General features: G+C 39.1%; 1 protein-coding gene across 7 annotated transcripts in view; it reads left to right on the top strand.

Annotated features, from left to right (window-relative positions):
• Window positions 1-3,926: 3,926 nt before the first annotated feature.
• celf1 (cugbp, Elav-like family member 1) overlaps window positions 3,927-19,643 on the top strand; it is a 29,883-nt gene continuing 14,166 nt past the window's right edge. For 2 of the 7 annotated variants that reach the window (XM_041941579.1, XM_041941562.1), the window contains exons 1-8: window positions 3,927-4,085; window positions 6,231-6,371; window positions 13,594-13,781; window positions 14,048-14,130; window positions 17,838-17,886; window positions 18,568-18,702; window positions 19,044-19,123; window positions 19,377-19,538. In XM_041941579.1, the coding sequence (XP_041797513.1) occupies window positions 6,268-6,371; window positions 13,594-13,781; window positions 14,048-14,130; window positions 17,838-17,886; window positions 18,568-18,702; window positions 19,044-19,123; window positions 19,377-19,538 (801 nt within the window). In that variant the 5' untranslated portion in view covers window positions 3,927-4,085; window positions 6,231-6,267. Of the gene's footprint in view, window positions 4,086-6,230; window positions 6,372-13,593; window positions 13,782-14,047; window positions 14,131-17,837; window positions 17,887-18,535; window positions 18,703-19,043; window positions 19,124-19,376; window positions 19,539-19,643 lie in introns of those variants that run through there. The other 5 variants (XM_041941588.1, XM_041941571.1, XM_041941598.1 and 2 more) reach the window with 5 other exon arrangements.

Raw genomic sequence — 19,643 nt, 5'->3', positions numbered from 1 at the left:
CCTCTTCCTCCGGACATCAAGCAACATATGAAACAATACTAACTCCTGTGATACTGGGTTGATGCTATGGATTACTAGGAATACGTAAGAATTGGGATTTCCCATCCATCAATATAATTATATCTGACTACTTAAAATCATTTCTTTTGGCCTCCCATCCCTCTCAGCTGCTAAATGGTGCCCAGAGCCCTATGTTTAGTCTTAAAGGTTTCATTCACTTGTTCTTTTGTGTTTCCACTTATTGATGCATCTGAGTAAGATATTCATGACTTCAGTCATTTTTTCAATAAATGTTCATCGCTGTATTTTTTTTGTATTTATTCATGGTAGTATTTAGCCTGTTAAAGTCACATTCATTTGTTTGTTTATTTGTAGGCCTGTGTGTGTAGTTAATAGCTATTGTGTCTAGAACCTGGTTAGGTGACTTAATGTGTATGAAGAATTATGGTCACTGTACACAAGTCAGGAACTCCATAGCAACCTTCAGATTGAGACTAAATTAATTCATTAGCTGTTTAGTTACATTCAGTTATTTAATTCGAATATCAATTTCTGAATTGAGTGTAAATCCGCTATAATTATTTAATCTCGTTAAAGGTAAAATATACTACGTATGCAAATCAAGCATATGAGTTTTAATTGGTCTAATTGGTCCACAATGTCACTTTACTACAGTTACTAGGATTCATTTCTGTCAATGCAGGCCAACAGTGACACAAAAGAAATGACAGGTGTAAAGGCAAACCACAAGTTGAGGGGGACCTCATGTCATCTCTGAATGAATTGCAGAGATGTTAACTTTTTTAAATAAAGTTTCTGTCCACAGACCTTTGTGTTGAATGTGTCAGAATAAATATAAACTCATCAGATATACCCTTCCCTATAATAACATAAAAAAACAAAACAAATGAAGTTGTGAAGAGCAAGTCATTGCAGGTGAAAATACAGTAACAACACAAATATCTGCATATTACATCATCCAGGCACTGATGCTTTGTCTAAAGGCTGGCAGAACTCCACAAGTCTAAGTTCTAGCTATTTTTAACCTGTTTTCATCGTGCCAGTTTTATTTTTAGAATGTCATTTTACACGGCTCACATCATTACCTCCATGATGCTTGGGTCCTGCTTGTAGCTAGCTGTTACACAGGATTGCTCCTGGGTGTCAGTGGTTACCCTAGTTGCTGTTTTTAGCTGGCTCGTGGCTAGTGAAGCTAGCTGCTTTGACTGCCTAATCAACAGATCCATATTCTTTCAGGATGATTTGCCTGTGGTGAAATCAGAGCTAAGACCTACTGAGGATCTGATTGATGAAATCCTTCAGTGACACACAAGTTAGGTCTCAGCTGTGTGTGCAGGAGCATGGTGGAGACACACCATGTGATCCAGTCCTAGTGCCAGTGTTGTTTTTAAATCTGTTTCACCTCAACCTGAGGCCGATGTATCCCACCAACCAGTCATTTTGCGTGATGCTTGACCTGAACCTAACCTTATCATAACCCTGTGCAGTTACTGTACCTGTACTTAGCCATAGCCTAACCTTTGCCCTAACCTCACTGGTGGAAGGAACGATGGGTTAAAGACTGTTTGATCAGATGGAGGACTGGAGGAGGATGGGTGCATTCCTCAGGTAGAAATATCCTCATGGGCTGCTGTCCCTGCTATGTTCTCCTGCTGTGCTGACAGACCTGATAGCATGTTATCATCTCTGGGATTCCCACCAGAAGGTCTTTGAATGGGTCAAGAAACGGGGTCCTTGTCCTGCTCTCTCAACAGCTCTCCAGTGACGTCACTCAGGAGTAAACATTGCCTGGCGTTCTTCTGCCAGCTCCAGCTCCTGAGTCAGCTAGCCACCGGCCTGTTAGCCTCCAGCCAGTTCCTGTTCCTGAGTCCTGTTCTCCAGCCACCAGACTCTGGTCCTGATCTCCTGCCATGTCTCCGGCCTTCAGAGAGATCCCATCTACGTTGCAATTCTATAGAGCAGCCCCGCCTTTCTCTCCAGCCTTATCTTGATTAAATCACTCTTGAAAACACATTATTTTAAAATTGCATTGTCCTTTTACTTTGTGCTTAACTTTACTCTTACCTAACGTTATTCTGTTAAATTGCTCCTTGTATTTGCAATATTACATTCCTTTTTCCTTAAATACTACACTACACATATATATTTTTATTTCTACTGTGACACATACAGTAATTATTGATATATTTATCTACTGTGCAATAGAGCGAATACTGTACTGAATTTATTCTTAACCACGTGCAATTTTTGTTTCAATCCCTGTCCAATTATTTTTCAATATTTCTTAAGTACTTTCCATTATCAATATATTTTCTATAGTCCTTTGTATAAAATGTACAAATACATAGTCAACTTCTTATTTCGTGTTTTGTATTTTTTATTTTCTATTGCCTTTGCTATTTGCTATTTTTATTGATGCTGCCTGCACACCAAATTTCCCCAGCTGGAGATTAATAAAGTTTATTTTATCTTATCTTAGTTAAATTTCTTGTATTTTATCGCTCTTTACATGTTGACTTTATGTCTTTTGTGAAGCACTTGTTTTTACCATCAATATCAATAGCATAATTTACACGTGTTCTCATTTCTGCATCGCTGCTTTGTTTTTTTTGTCATGTCACACACTTACTTTTGAAAAAAGAGACATAATTTTAAATAGTAAGATGTCCATTTATACTGAAATAGACAGGCTCTTTGGGAACATTCTGGGACTCTCCTTTTAATTTTAATAACACACATGCATGGACGGGATGGTTTCTGAGTTGGCAGCATAAGAGAATCTCCGGTTAAGATGTTGATCATTATTTTGGCGAGCATGCCGGCAACAAGTTGGGACAGGAACAACAAAAGACTGGGAAAGTTGTGGACTGCTCCAAAACACCTGTTTGGATCATTCCACAGGTAAACAGGTTGATTGGTAACAGGTAACAGTGTCATGATTGGGTATGAAAGAAGAATTACGGAAACGCTCCATCGATTACAAGCGAGTGTAACAACGGCTGTAAAACTGGTAAACATTGTTTGTTCTGTTTTTATTTACATTTTACACAGCATCCCAACATTTTTGGAATCAGGTTGTGACTGTGTGTGTGTGTATGCAAGGCATTGTTGGATCACAAGAAGAGTACAGGGAAATAAAAGACAAATTAATACATAAAGATTAATAAGGCTTTGGTTGCAGGCTGTTTTATCTATCAAAAATTAATTTGATGTTCATAATACAGGCTTGGTCATACCACACATTACTGCATTTAGTGTTTATTGTCGTTGTATTTTTATCGTTATTGAGTTGATCATTTTTGATTTCCAGTGAAGATCACTGTTTTAAATGTACTGTTATATTTGCTGTTCAGTTTCTAATAAATCTTAAATAAGACGTGAGGTGGCCTGTACCGTTAAGGTGCTGTATTCCTCACCTGACGTTTTATGAAATGATGAATAATGAATTAAATTTTAGTCAAAACATTTTAGCCTACATTTTGTTAAGTTATCTTGTTGCTCTGAATGTATCTGATTTTACATTGTACTTATTCAGCTGGTGCATCGTTTGTACCTGTCTTTACCTGCTCACCTGCGTCCATACACCACGACAAACAGCAGAACTCTGCAGCTTGTTGGATACAAGGAGGGTTCCTCTCTGTGGACCGTACCAAATTACACTCTAACCCAGGGAGCTGTCACCTACACTTTCACTGACGTCTCAAACGGCACTAAATACAAAAGATTGCTAATAAAGAAAAGTTTTCCATTCGAATTTAAAATTCTACATGCAGCCATTTAAATCCATCCTGGAGCAAATTTCACTTATAATGCTCACTCTTACCAGCGTTCCCCACCCCCGACTCCTTGCAGCTGTCGAATGGTTACAGTGCAGAAGGGACTGCCATTTTACACAGTGACTGCTAGCTAAATCTCCAAAGTGACAGATCACAACTAATTCACCTATGTAGTCCTCAGCTTGTTTGCTAAAGTGCAGTAGAAATTCCGTTAGATTGTTAGCAAACATCCAAAGCGACATTTTGTTTTAAGCACAGGTCAAATTAACAGTGGCTTAAAAAACACGGGTAAGTTGGTCATTTTAAGTTATCAAACGCTATTGTAGCTAGCTAACGTTACCATAACATACCCACGGTGCTGTAGCTTTGCAAGTACTTGTTGGCTTGGCAATTTAGCTAGCACTCGTGGTTGTCAAGGATTGATGTAGAATCTACTTTAATGGGCTGGGCGGCAGTTGACAATATGACATATATGTTTGGCAGTAACTTCATGTGTTGACGCTACGTCATGATAGAGCTGGTATGCTTTTGGATGAGTAAGCTGTGATGTATGATGCGGGTACCGTTAACCGTTTACGGCGCGGTGCTTTGACATGCTTTTGAAATGTTTGTAGCCAACGCTATATATATCCGAAAGGCTCTGCACGTGATGTCACCGAACGCGGAAGTCGCCACTGTTACTCCTCCCACAGTCAGGATGGGTCATTGTACGATAACGTTACAAATCTCTTGAATTACATCCACGTTTCCCTCACGTCCCTCCCACCGAGGATGCATGAAGAAACCATGCGATGAGAGAAGAAACCAGAAATATGGTTTCAGAGAAATGAGACGTCCCTTCCTCTGAAGCATCACGTGAAGCGACGTCCGTTTCTGGTGACAGCTGCAGCTGATCACAGCTGGATCAGCTGTCAGTGGGCTTTAACAGCCTGCAAATGCTTGCACCCATCAGGCTGATTAAACAAAAAATGTTTGTCACATCATAGATAATGCACATTTTTTATTTTCAAATATTTGTCTCTGTGGAAGTGGAAAATACAGTGTTGAGGTCGCTGGGTACTACTGTGTGCACCAGCATTTTTTTTCTTGTATTGTTTCTATGTATATGTACAAATTTAAATTCTCTCTCAGAAACATTGCGATACTACTGTCTGCTGATAAATGCTGTTGTTACATGGACTAAAGCTTTATTTATCATTTAGAAGGGTTTTTTTGCAGTTTAGTTTTCTCTTTCATTAGTTGATGCATTTTTTTATTCAAAGTAGATGCTCTGCATTTAGAGTGCAGATCTACTTACACAAATAGAGACAATGCAGTCAATAGCATTAGTGTTCATTTAAGTTCACTTATAATATCAATAATATCAACATTATGTATTGACCATCTGAAATGACTGATAGAATTCCACTTTTTCACTCTACATGGTCCTGTGAGGTGGTGCAACGGTTGCATTAAGCACAATGCACAGGTAGAACAGGATCAGAAGTCCGAAATCCACATCATAAACATGAGACACAGACCCGATTTAAGATACCTTCATGAGTTGAGTCAACATTGGCAACATCGTATGTCCGAGTTGTGTTCAGCGCTTTTTAGAATCCTCTGGAATCACTTGTATTGCCGTTTTGTGTATTTGCAGCGTGTTTGTGTATTTGCAGTGTGTTTTCTAAATGCTGTGCATGTGTCATCAAATGTAGTTTTCTTGTGTTTTGTCTGTTTAGTCTGTTTGCATGTGTTCTTATGTCTCATTTTCGGATTGTCTGTCTGCCCGCAAGTACACCTGTCTGTCCCATTCTTGTAGCTTCTTTGCAGCAACATGATGTTAAGCTTCAGCTGATTGTTGTTGCACCATGTGATTGAGCTCTCTATCAGTCCCCCTGTGCTCCTCTGGAAGACAATATGTTTCTTAAAGAAATTATTCACTGGAATCATGCATGTCAACATAGTGAGAACTTCAATTTCACCAAAAAATACACTACACATATTCTTTCCATAATACTCACAATATCAGAATATTAAAAATTAGCATACTGGTTGAATAAATGATCTGAATTGGAACAAAATCAAAGTTTTTTTTGTTAGTTCCACTCCCCTGTGGCATGCATGGAATGCTGCTATTGGCAGACATTTGCCAGTTGGGGTCAGAGTTTGTAGCATTTAGAGTACATGCCACTTGAGCAGGCTCCTCTCTTTTTGGTTGTCTGTCATGGTCAGCTGTGATTATCCTATTTTTCTCTATTAGTCTTAAATGTCACTACGTGTTCCTGTTTTTGAAGGTCACATTAGCCCCTGCTTCTGTTCCACTGATTCATGTTTTAAGCATTTCTGTTAAATGTGTATTTTTTGTGTCTGTTTGTGTTCTGTACTTAATTGTAATTGTTTTTTGTGTGTCTGTTCCTGGTGTATTCTTGGTCCTGTGTTTGTGTCTGTCAGTAGTAGTAGTAGTAGTAGTAGTAGTGCAAGGCCCTGGATGGATAGCCTGGACCCTGAAACCCTGTATGTGTCTCCGGAGCAGACTGGACAGCCCACACTCCCCCTCCCTAACTCAGAAGTCTCCAACTTGGCACTAGGGGGGTAAGGAGCTTACTCTATCCTGTTCTCTGATTCTTGGGGGACAACAGTATTATAGAAAAGCTGTCAACACCCAGTAACCCACTGCACACTAATCAGTCAGTCAATACGTACAACCCTGATTCCAAAAAAGTTTGGATAAATACAAACAGAATGCAATGATTTGCAAGTCCTTTTCCACCTACATACAACTGAATACAGTACAAAGACACAATATTTAATATTCAAACTGATAGTTATTGTTTTTGGTAAATATCCACTCATATTGAATTTTGTGCCTGCAACACATTCCAAAAACGTTGGGACAGGGCCATGTTTACCACTGTGTTCCATCACCTTGTCTTTTAACAACTGACGAAAGTGATTGTGGAAGTTTTGGAAGTGAAATTCTTTCCCTCCCTTGTTTGATATATGACCTCAGCTTCTCTACAGTCGTGGTCTGTGTTGTCGTATTTTGCGCTTCATAATTTGCCGTACATTTTCAATAGGAGAGAGGTCTGGACTGCAGGCAGGCCAGTCCAGTACCCGCACTCTTTTACTATGAAGCCACGCTGTTGCCACTCGTGCAGAATGTGGCTCGGCATTTTAGGAAACTCATGGGGTCATTGTTTAATAACTTTCCAGCAATGTATTTCACAAACTAGTTAGTAGCTGTACCTGGAAGACACCAGTTAACCTGTTTACCGGTGGAATGCTGCTGTGTTTGGAGCATTCCTCATGCCAGTCTTCATCACGTTTTATTTATATTTTACAAGTGTCCCAAATTTCTTGGTTGTGGTTGTAAAAACCTATAATCAAAAGAGTGTATACCTACAATAGTAGGTAGTAAATAAAAATGTATATGCACTGACAGTATTATTGTTACGGTAATTGTCATAGTCTTAGATTAGTAAGATCAGAACACAGAGGCATCATTCACAGCTGAAATTAGCAGAACTCAGTTTTACCTCTGATAGTGCTATCTTGGATCCATTGAAGAAAAATATCATAAACCCACTTTGAAATCATCAAAAAAGGCAGTTCTTCATGGTTACATGTGACCAAGAACTGCTAATAGCTAATGCTGCATAGCTTTCTGCTGTGATATTTGCTGAAATGTGAACAAAATAATTGAATCAGTTTACACCTCGACTTGATGAGCAAGATAAAGCTTGACTGATGATAAACAGTTTTGTTTTTTCAAACTTTATGATGTCATATTGAAGCATGGTGCTTTGAAAATCTTGCATGAAAGAAGACAGGTGGTGATGTGAGGGACTTCCTTGAAAGTGCATGCTTTTCAGATTTATATCAATGGCTTTCTTTCTCTTTTTTCATCTTAAACACTTTCTTCTGAACCTACTCCCACTGCCAGCACAAACTTTTCGCTGTTATACTTTTTTTAAATGGCCTGTTATGGCTCTTTGGATCTGCCTTTTTTTGTCAATAGTTTTCTTAGTATTTCTTGTCTTTTAGCAATGATCCTCCTTTTCAAATAATCTCAGTCCAGTTGTTTGGTCTGCCCCTTGATTTACAGTTTTCACACTTATTTTTTTTGCTTCGTTATTTCACAGGCTTGTGTGTACTATATACTTTACTGAAATTATTTGAGTGCATGTTGCACAATAAATAATTTCTTATCTGTGGAACAAAGATAAGAAAATAGATATTACAGTTGAAATAAAAAACAGTATGCAGTGTTAAGGTGTTCCGTTGAGTCCAGCCGACGACTACCTGCAGGCAGGTTGACAGATACTATAGTCCAGTGTTATGTCACATACATCCCTGGAGTTTAGCTCATTTCATTGGTGTGGGTGTGTATGTGCATGTGAGTTTGTGTGTGCATTGCGCAGTGCACAAAGACCAAAGCCAGTGTCATTTGACATTGGCTCTTTTCTGTTTTTACGCACACAAATTGCACACAAACGAGTGCAGCCTGTAGGACAACAGGGTAAACACAGCCCCCCTCAGGCCGGAACCTAATTGTTAGCCCCTGGTGTGGCTAGTCCAGGGATTAGCTACTGGCTGGGGAGTACTATTCACTCCCTCTTTCATTCCCTCTGCCCACTGGGCCTTATCACCATCAATCTGACACCCTGTTTATCTGACACTGCAGCCAGATCTGCTGGCCTAGGAGAAATGTTCACAAAGGCCGTGGATCATCAGCACTTTGATTGTGGGACCCCAAATTGCCATTACTCTCTCTGGCCCCAGTGATCCCAGCAGCCCTCTGTCTCCATGATCTCCATGCAGTAGTTAGTCCCAGTCCCAGTACCTGGAACGCCAACCTGAAGGCCTGTCACTTTGTGTCTGTCATTTGTGCTCCTCTCCCATCTCAAACAAAGCTGGTTCCTCAGCCAAATTTTGTTTGCCGTATTTGTGTTGTAGTGGACGGGATCTCCATGTGGATTGGTTTGTTGCGGCACACTTTTTTTCTCTGCCTTTTGTGCACCGTTGGCTGCCTTATTATACTCTTCGCCAGGAACTTAACATCTGTATGATCTGGAGTTTACCACCACCGCCTGATTGCTGTGTCAATTTAGTTTCATTGTCTTAAAGAAGAAGAAAGAAAAAGAAACAGATTTTGCCATCATGGCTTCTTTTAAACTGGATTTTCTCCCTGAGATGATGGTGGACCATTGCTCTTTGAATTCTAGTCCTGTGTAAGTAGCTCCTTCTGGTCAGATTTGTGAGTAGTATGTTTTGGGTTTTCTAGGGTTGTCCTGATGTCTCTCGAAATTCACTACAGTCTGTTGTAATTTATTATTTGTAATAATCATAAGCGGCTGTGTTGTAGTGTGTCTGGATGTTAATAGGCCTAAAATGAGAAGGGCCTCGTTCTTGGTTCTTTCTTTCTCTTTCTGTGCAGTTAAGTGATGCTCAGAGGTTCCTGATGTATATCTGTGTCGTTCACATGTAATTTTTACATTTGGTATGAATGGCTTTAATTCTCAGAATTAGTTGAGTCTTAAGTAAAAAGGCTCAGGTAAATAGTTCTAATTTTCCCTTAAACCTTTAAACTCTTTAATCCCAGTTGGCACACTTTGCATGTAGTGTTGCTCCCCACTTTTCATTGGAAAATTGAATGCATTGACATCAAAACCATTTTTCTGTAAAATGAGCGCTGGTTACTCCTTCCAACAATATGGAGTCCATTGAACTGTCAGAAAGTAATCCCCCAAGAATGTAGTCAAATCTTGTAGTTTCAATTTCTTTCCAAGAGGAGTTCTGGTCTCTGCCCATCTGTCTACCTTTAAGGTTGGATATTGTATTTACAGATTCTGATTCCAATTTAGATTCTGGTAATCAGTTCCTATTCTTATGCAGACCTGTCTGTTATTCTTTGCAGATTTATTACACAAGAAATGATACAGAAATTTGTGCTTAATTGACAGCTCTGACAGCCTCCCACTTAAGTCATCATAAGCACATTATCATTGTTTTCCCCTATAGTGACCTGCCCCCTGGAACAGCTCAATTCGAGATGCTTTGGTTTCATTAATTACTTGGCTTCTGAAATTCATTCATATGTGTTTACTTTATCAAATTAATTCACTACAATTCATTACGTAACAGCAAAGCTGTTACTTCACTACATTTTGGTTGATAGAAAAAGTAAAGGACCTGATGTCGTTGGTTATTGATTTTTTAGGGAAGCAGTTTTGCCAACAGTTGCCTAATCATATTGTTGTATGTATATTAACACCTTATTCCTGAAATTTAAATAGAGCATCAGTTGTCTGATGTTCATCTTATCCAACATAAATGTTTTTAATTCTGCAATATTTGAAGCATTTAAAGTGTAATACTAACTGCTTCAAACTGCTTTTCTTTCATCACAAGTGAGACTGCAACTATTGGTTGGTTGCCAGATCATCAAAACAGTTTATCCTCTTTATTTTGCTCTTTAAAATTTCATCACAGTGGCCAGTTTTTTGCAGAAAACACCCCCAGCAAATCTGGAAAGGGAGACGGTGTCTGAATCAGCTTTCATTCTCACTTACGTGTCTCATTGTGTGCATGTTTGTGTCTGCTGGCCCACAGCTGAAAGCGCTTTAATGTCGGCTTTATGTCGGTTTCAGCATAAACACTGAAATAAGTGGACGTGTAAATGCTGAAAGGTTTTCAAATGTTCTTAGAGGTGCTGAAAGAAGTTGGTGTCATTTGAACTGCTAGTTGAAGTTTAAGCAATACAGTGAAAGAGTGGAGTGAAAGCTGCAGCCGAAGAATAAGAACTTAAAGAAGAGCAATCCATTTTTTGTAATTTCTCAAAGTAAAAAGCATCAAAAAGCTGAAATTTAAGACTTAAAGTATACATTTAAAAAAAACTTAAACATTTAAGTCTGAAGTCCGAGAATGGTTTTATTTACATTACCGACCATCACCTGACTGTGTTAGTATAGCCATGGCAGGGCTCCACTTTTTGTGCCCTCAAGATGTACGTTATTTGTTCCATCTGGTAAATTTGCCATCTCAGTCCTGATGTTGTATGTTAGGGCTTCAGGTGATGCATTTAATCGCTGCTGTTAGCAATATTTGTAAGATATTTTTTGACTCTTCCATCAATGCCTTCCAGTGGTAGACCCAGTAATGCCACCTTTGGATCCTTTGTGATATTTTGGTGAAATACCTCTTGAGGTGTCTTAGACACCTCTTTCCAGAAGATTCTTAATTTTGGATTTGACCAAAATGTGTGGCTCTGGTTGCCAATTTGTGTACCACATTTATTTGAGTATGTTGGGCCCAATTTAGCCACTGTTTCTAGTGTCCAGAAAAGTCTCATCATTAGCTTCCTTTCAAATTCCCTGCATATATTTCAGTTGGTTCCTGAATGTACTTCAGTGCATATTTAGCTTGAAACTTTTGAGAGAAACAGTTATTTCTGACCTGTTTCCAATGTGCCAGCTGTAACTGTACCAACACATACTGAAATGTGAGTCACAGCTATACTATCCATTATGTTCCTTTGGCAGAATGAGTATAAAGCAACATATTACCAGCTCGTAAGCTATCTTCCACCATACTGACAAGCCATGGCATTAGATTAACAAATACATGTAAAACCAAGTTTGTCAACGGGCTCTCTTCCACTCATTTCCTGTGCTGACATGACACAGGCATGGCTGACACGAATGCTGTCAGATTCATTTAGGTTATACAGGAAAGAGACATGAGGGGGTATGGTTATAATTCAAGTTAAGTATTTCACAATCAAATCAGCTCCTTACCATAAAAACACATAATGGACCCATAACCACAGACTCTTTTCTGCTTTGTCATCCTGGTCCCTGTGATGTTTTCAGGCAACTCAGATCAGTGTGTTTGCATGTTTCACATAGACCAACTACACAGCTGGGACAATCTGCTATAAGATCAGCCGATATAATCCACCTGCTGAGCAGGATTGACTGTTGAAATTTGTTCGATGAAGAGATGAGATGAAGTGCAGCAAATGATTCATAGTAGATATAACAAGAAAAAGTACAGCTTAAAGCACACCTGTTACATCTAGGGATGCAGGTGATATTTGTAGCTGATAAGTTAGAAAATCAATTTATTGTAATTGTACATGTAATAATGCACAACCATAGCCGCAAACACTTCTATCTAACGGCTTAGCCTAATTAGCCGTGTATGTTAAAGGTAGTTAAATTCTTGTAGGCTTTGAGGCTGTGACCAACCAGCCCTCCTCTCTGCCAGCAGTACCTGTTCATCAGCAGCAGAGGACAGAGAAGAGAATGAATGATGACACAGTTATTGTAAAAGACTTGCAGCCTTTCTCAGCAGTGGAGTCTCAGGGCTTTAGGTGAACAGTAATTAATCCGTCAGTATTTAAACTTACTCAATTTGTTTTGTAAAAAAATAAACTGGGGTTGTCATAAGCAGGTTTACAGTGACTAAAGGTCTTATTTATTCTAGGGGTGGTGAAGACTCTGGTGAAGACTAGTCAGATAAATGGTAAACAAAAACTGGACCAGTCTGATATACATTTGGTAGTGGGCTGTTCATTCCCAAACAAGTGCTACATGATTGTTAGGAGTAGCATCATTTCTGTCATGTGATCAGTTGTACACAATCAACAGTTTATTTGCTCATTTTTATATCCTGGAATTTTCAAGATTAAGTTAAAGTGTTGCAGCTGAAAGTGCTTTAAATCTCAGTTTCAGTGTAAACACTGAAATACGTTGAAGTGCAAATGCTGAATAGCAAGTGCTGAAGGAAGGTGGTGTCATTTGAACTGTAAGTAATAATAGAGTGAAAGTGGCAGCTGAAGAATAAGAACTTAAAGAAGGACAATGCAATTTTCTTTTTTTTTAATTAAAGTGTAAAAGATATCAAAAAGCTGAAATGTTTTAGTTTGAAGTGTTAAAGATTGGAGAACTTAAAGTTGACATTCAAATGAGCTTGTAGCTGAATCTGATTGGAGGTGGTTAGGTAGTACAAAGCACCCTGAGTAATCTGATGAGAGTAGGCTACCTGGACTAAACTTCATCAGACCGTGTGTGCACAGACAGTGCTTGATAGCTGTGGGGGAATGTAATTCAGTACATTTACTCAAGTGCTGCACTCAAGTAAAATTTGAGGTACTTGTCCTTTACTGAGTATTTTCATTTTCAATGCAGGACTTGTATTTTTACAGTATGATATGAGTACTTTTACTTAAGTAGTGTATCTGAAAACCTTCACCACAACTTGTTAGTAAGAAATTGAAATTTGATTATGATAAATAGATAAAGTTACACCAGTCTCATCTTTTAAAAACTGTCACTTTAAGGCCGCAGGCTCTGTATTTCCAAGTTTGACCAGAGATTCATTTGCAAGTTTCTGCAATCGTTGTTCTTAAAGTGTACTGCAGTAGCAGGTCACATGTAAAGCTGAGGTTAAGATTAGTCAAAAAATGTGATGAATGCATTTGCAAGAACAGTACTTTCCACTCATATCTTATCAAGCAAATGAGTCTTGTGTATAATCTGTTCATGCACTTTCCATCTGAAAAATAAAACAATGGGTCAGACTTTTCTTTTTTATTTTTTGTGGATTAGCATCATAAATAAAGAAAATGAAACACTCTCATGCCATCACTCCTCCACATCTATATTTATTTCTCCTGCACAATTTTTCACTGAAAAATCAACTTTTTGACAGATTCACCCTGCATGCTTTTGAATTGTTGCAATTATAAGTATAGAAAATCAACATGTTTGTTTGTAGCCTCCATCTAATCTACTGCTGTTTGTCTTTGCAGTGGAAAGAAGATGAATGGGTCTTTGGACCACCCCGACCAACCAGATGTTGATGCCATTAAGATGTTTGTGGGACAGATTCCACGGTCCTGGTCTGAGGAGCAGCTTCGTGAGCTATTTGAGCCTTATGGAGCTGTCTATGAGATTAATGTTCTACGAGACCGCAGCCAGAACCCACCACAGAGCAAAGGTCAGACTGGACTAACTTTGTAACACACACACACACACACACACACACACACACTAAAGTATTTTGTAGTTTAATATGTAACCCTTGAATTTAGCAGTTCAGTATAAAATTTTATGTAGTCATACTTTTTTTTTAGCTTGTTATAAAGGAGAATGATTTTTATAGCCACAGATAAACTTGCCATAGCATGCTCTCCCTGTAGCATATGTATAATCCAGCATCTGAGTATGATGTGTGACACTGGTGTCTTTTTCATTCCCTCGCAGGCTGCTGTTTTATAACGTACTATACTCGCAAATCTGCCTTGGAAGCACAGAATGCTCTGCACAACATGAAGATTCTGCCAGGGGTAGGTGACAGTCTTTAACTGCCCTTTCAGTGCACGCTGGTTCATATGGGAACTTTGGCCCTCCTCTCTGCAGCTTCATTGTAGAGCTAATGTATGTGTGAGAAAAATCAGACATGTGTAACAACAGTTGTTGCAAAAAATGCCTTTCTATAGCAGACAGCAACTGAACTGGATCTGGGTTATAGAATAGACAAGGGAATCACTTTGGTTGGACACAATAAATAGCTTGCACTGTGAAGCTGTTATAGTCCAGCAGGTGGCAGTAATACACCATTTATGGATGCCAACCACCATAAAACTCAACAGAAGATGAAGATGGCCTCTACTTTCATTGGTCATCAATACGCATTTCATTCATGCGTTTCTCATCAATGCTTTAGACCCAGTGAAATAGCCTGCTGTGATAAAAATTGAACATTAAGCAGCTACTCTGATGTTCCAACAGCAAAGCAATGTCAAACCAAACCAAGCACAAGAAAAGATATTTTTCTGAAAAGTGGCTATGGTTTGAATGAGTGCAGCAAAATGTGGCCCAAGATATGACACTTGCATCCACATCTAGCAGACACAACAGGTGTGTTTTATACAGACTGAGAGAATTTCAATCATCCATTATTTGGAGTGAATGTCAGAGGTGCCTATCATGCAGAGCATTGGACAAACTGTCAGTGGAGGGATAAGAGCACAGTTGTAGTCCACTGAATTTTGAGGGCGGCTCTTTGATGGATCAGAGGACCTTACAAAAACTGAGCAGGAGATTGTTTACACTGTGTCTGCATCCAACAGTGGAGAGGTTACTTCAGATCTCTTTGACAGCTTAACAGAGGCTCTACTGTGAGAGAGTGGATGATCTTAAACCAAGCAGGAAAACACATGATATTGTCCTGAATGTTTTGGTCCAAATAGTAAAGACAAGCAATCCACATTGTTACTGTAACATTAAAAATGTGGTTAAATTGTCTCTTACACAGCCTTTGAGTAGTGCAGCAAATTGCAAATAGGAAAAATGATGGTGCTGTGGTAATTCCCTAGAACTCCTCATGGTATTGCAATACTTGCTCCAAAATATGCCTGTGAATATTCTCAGGACCATCCAGGTCATCGTGTTCAGATACTTGCTCCAAAATATCAATTGTTGTCTCATGCTGCCCTCTGGTGGAGTGTTTACAGATCAGTATGTCTTGTAAGATCAAGGCTAGTTGTCGTTTGTACTGAGGGTCAGCTCAGAGTCACAAGAGGCTGGCCCTTGTCTGGATTTGCACATTCTATTGAGACCTTGGATCTGTGTTCGTGTTATGTTCAGTTGAGCTCTATGTTATTGCTGTTCCAAAAAACAGGCTACACAAAGTGGATTTATTTTAAAAGCCTGACTTCAGTTAATCTAAACAGTTGATTTAAATTGAAACCATTCCATAATGAGTAAGGATGATCCCTTCCCATGGCCGCACCATGGTGACATGCTGCTCCCCAGAGGACTGCAAAGACTTTACGCTTTTCACCCCTCTCTGTTCTAGTCTTTCAATCTGTGCGAGTGTGTCCTGTCGTGATTGGAGGACTTGGTCTTTATCCCATACTGTATTGAGTATTGAGCATTTTAACACTAGAAGCTGGTTTCTCTGTCAAAGCTAGAGGAACACTGCAGATAGCTAAATTCCTTTAGAAGAGATTTGAAGAATAGAAGAACACTTAAAGCCGCCCTCCAAACAAAAATGTGTTTTGCTTATCAATACTTCATGGGAATTCTGTGCAGAATGATGTATTTACAAGCTTGAACAGTAAACGGCTGTTTTCAGTCATCTGCTAAAAGGGGAAAATTCCTATGTGCTCACCTGGACTCTGAGGTGAAAATGTGTATGTATGAGCCAGACATTTTTTCATCAGTACTGACTTACACATGAAATGTCAGACGGAGCTAGACTGGAATTAGGAGGTGGGAAAAAGCTTTGCACAGCGTTAGTTCAGACATTTTGGAAGTAGTCTCCCTGATTTTCATTACTTGACAAGGTCTCAGTGTTTTGTATTAGTGTATCAGTTGCAATTTGTTGTCTTTTTTTAATTCTACACAAACAGGAAAACATTTGTCCATTGTTGCCCTTAAGACAAGAGTTTGTTGATATAGGTTGATTTGAGCTCTATCTTTTATAAAAAAAATAAAAATGTGTCCTTTATGAGTAATATTCAGATTGTTTGTTCCATCTGCATGGACACCAAAAGGATTGCAGTTTTTGCCCATAAAACCAAAATGGAGCAGCTCAGGTCAATCCATGCATTGCGATATGCAATGCAGGCATAGTTGGAGCTGTGATTTTGCGATCTATTAGTATGGCTGTCAAGTCTTTCTGTCTTTTCTTAGCCTCGCTCAAATTTAGCTCATTTGGTCTCAGGAAGAGCAAACTACTGCAGTTTGGAAAGGCTGTGTCTGCTGAAAGCTAACTGTGGGGAAAAAGGTCTGAAACGATGAAAAATGAATGCCTGAATGTTGCACTTAAGCAGTTGCAGTCGACTCGTAAACAGTGTGAATATGTTTTTACAAGAAAATGGCTATGATTAAATATCTGCCAAATGTACATGTTTCACTTGTAATAGACCTGCACCCTCCAAGACTTCATAGAAGTCTCTTCAGACACCCAGCAGTGTTCCCTGTTTGGACCTACTTTCCCTGTGATGAATTGGAATTTACTGCAGTCACAGAACCATTATGAGTTTAGCAGAAATAAATGGCAGGATGCTGTTCTAATAGTGGCTTTGGGTGTGGTTGTGGGCAAATTCAGGCTTGAGTGAAGCTCTTTTATTTTATTGTGAGGTGACTGCGTTCAGATTATTGTCGGCAGATTGTGATGTGGCTTCATGTGTTAATTGTGTCAAGAAAAACTGTTCTGTCACTGTGAAGAGCCAAGTGAGTAGACGACGGTCTGATCTGATGGAACATTCTTTTCAACACTTTAAACAAAATGAGTGAATTGTTTTTGTTTTGTACAATTTTAGAGTGAAAAATAGAAAAACGCATCATCAAACGTTTGTGCACCCCAAGAGATTTAAGCTCTCACATAACTTTTACCCAGGTCTTTGACCTTAATTAACTTTATATTGCTATGGCTTGTTCAAAATCATTATTACAGAAGGCCAAGTGATGCAATTCTTAAAGCTTTAGAAATATTGTGACTCCCCACACCTTGTCCCGACAATCAGCAACCATGGGCTCCTCTAAGCAGCTGTCAAGCTGAGGTCTAAAGACCAAGAAATGTTTCAATAAGAGCTGCTTGTAGGATTGAAACAAAGTCAAATCAGGCCCCAATTTCACTGCAAAAGACCTTCATGAAGATTTAGCAGGCACTGGAGTGGTGGTGCAGTGTTCTATTGTGTAGTAACATCTGCACAAATAAGACCTTGATGGAAGACTCATGAAAAGAAAACCTATCCTACATCCTCACCACAAAAATCAGCATCAGAAGTTTGCAAAGGAAAATCTAAACATGTGTGGAGTGTGGATTGTGTATGTGTGTGTGTGTGCATCTAGAGTAAAGACCATCTTTTAAACTGGTTGACTTCATACCATGACTCTCTCTGCTATACCCCAACCATGATCCTGCCTTCTGGAACTAGTAATATGGACATGGCATCTCTGCCAATATTGCTTAAATACATCACATAACTCAGATGTGCATATGTCAGCAATATAATAACTGTATATTTGTTACCTTGTTCAGATGCACCACCCAATCCAGATGAAGCCAGCTGACAGTGAAAAAAACAATGGTAAGAATTTCAAGCATTTTCATCTGTCTTCTCTGCCCTTTGATGCTAATAGACAACTCTTTTTTAATTCCCTGTCTAATGATGATGATAACCCTAGTAAGGTAATAATTAGGTAATTAGTTAATGTAATTACACTAGGTGAAACTGTTGAGTGACATCATTAACTACAACACTGTTGAAATGCGAAGTGTGTGAGCTATGCTGGTGCCATCCTGTGACTTAATGATGATAGATTTGGGGAAGAGCTCCTACCTCTGTAGGGAGGTAGATTAACACACTCTCATACTTCAGTGACTCCCACTGTTGTTGGTGACACACCAAAGGTTGCTCTCATCAGCCACTATTTCATTGTTCGTTGAGATAATGGACTGGTTAAACCCACGGGTCAGACATTCACAGCAGGTATATGTGTTAATCTGAATGGGACAGAGGTCGTTGGGTGAGGTTTAATTTTAGAAAATTTTAGAAGTTTGTTTTTTCTTATTCATTCTTCAGTAAGACCTTTTCAAATGTATCTGCAAGTGTGGACATATTGTTCTGCTGAGTAAACAGACTTAAAGCTTTATTGACATAAGTTGCAAAAGAGCCACAATTAAACATATGTGCCTGTTGCATGTTGTATTGCACAATTTATCTTGACACAGAGCAGGTGTGTTTGATGTTGTGTTGTGTTGAATACAGCAGTGGAGGACAGGAAGCTGTTTATTGGAATGATCTCCAAGAAATGTAACGAGAACGACATCCGACTGATGTTCTCACCGTACGGACAGATAGAGGAGTGCCGGATACTTCGAGGCCCTGATGGACTGAGTCGTGGTAAGGCATACACACACACACACACACACACACACACACACACACACACACACACACACACACACACACACACACACACATACAACAGACTAGTTAATACTCAGGGCTACACCATATAATGAACATGCCTTTACACAGATTCTAATGAATTGATTTGTATTTAACTGGATACTTGATTCTTTTCTGGCTGGCTTTTTATTATTTGAGATGAATGTTGATTATTTAAAGTGGATGTAATTGACATTTTTAGAATAAAAAAATCTAAAAATAAAAAATTCAAGTCTAAAAATTTTAGATGTGAGTCAATGTGAATCATGATACATTGTGTTTCTCACTTTCAGGTTGTGCATTTGTGACATTCACAGCTCGACAAATGGCCCAGTCAGCCATCAAGTCCATGCACCAGTCCCAGACCATGGAGGTGAACTTCAGATTCATGCTAAAAACAATATGTGATGTAAAGTTGTGATTTAAAAACTGGGGCATTATATTGTCTCTTCTATTGAAGTGTTACCAAGAAAAATTGTTTAGCATCATTCAAACCAGCAGAGCTTTTTAAGATAATGTCAGTTATTTGGCTTGCACTTAAGTTGCAAGTTAATGATGTTTAATACATATTTAGATCAGTGCATCGAGATCTCAGAGTACAAAAGATTTCCTGTGCCTGTGTGTAGGGTTGTTCATCACCCATCGTGGTGAAGTTTGCAGACACTCAGAAGGACAAGGAGCAGAAGCGCATGGCCCAACAGCTGCAGCAGCAGATGCAACAACTCAGTGCTGCTTCCATGTGGGGAAATCTCACTGGGCTCAACAGTCTTGGGCCACAGTACCTAGCAGTGAGTGTGTGTTTTTACAGGGCCTCTGTGTCAGTTTATGCAAAATGTAATGATGAGCCTATTGACAAAGCAGTTTCACCAGTTTCAAATTTGCTGTCACTTCCA

The sequence above is a fragment of the Chelmon rostratus genome, chromosome 1, assembly GCF_017976325.1.
Source record: "Chelmon rostratus isolate fCheRos1 chromosome 1, fCheRos1.pri, whole genome shotgun sequence".
In the NCBI taxonomy this organism is placed as follows: domain Eukaryota; kingdom Metazoa; phylum Chordata; class Actinopteri; order Chaetodontiformes; family Chaetodontidae; genus Chelmon; species Chelmon rostratus.
Note: the sequence above shows the minus strand (reverse complement) of the source record. Positions and strands in the feature narration are given on the sequence as shown.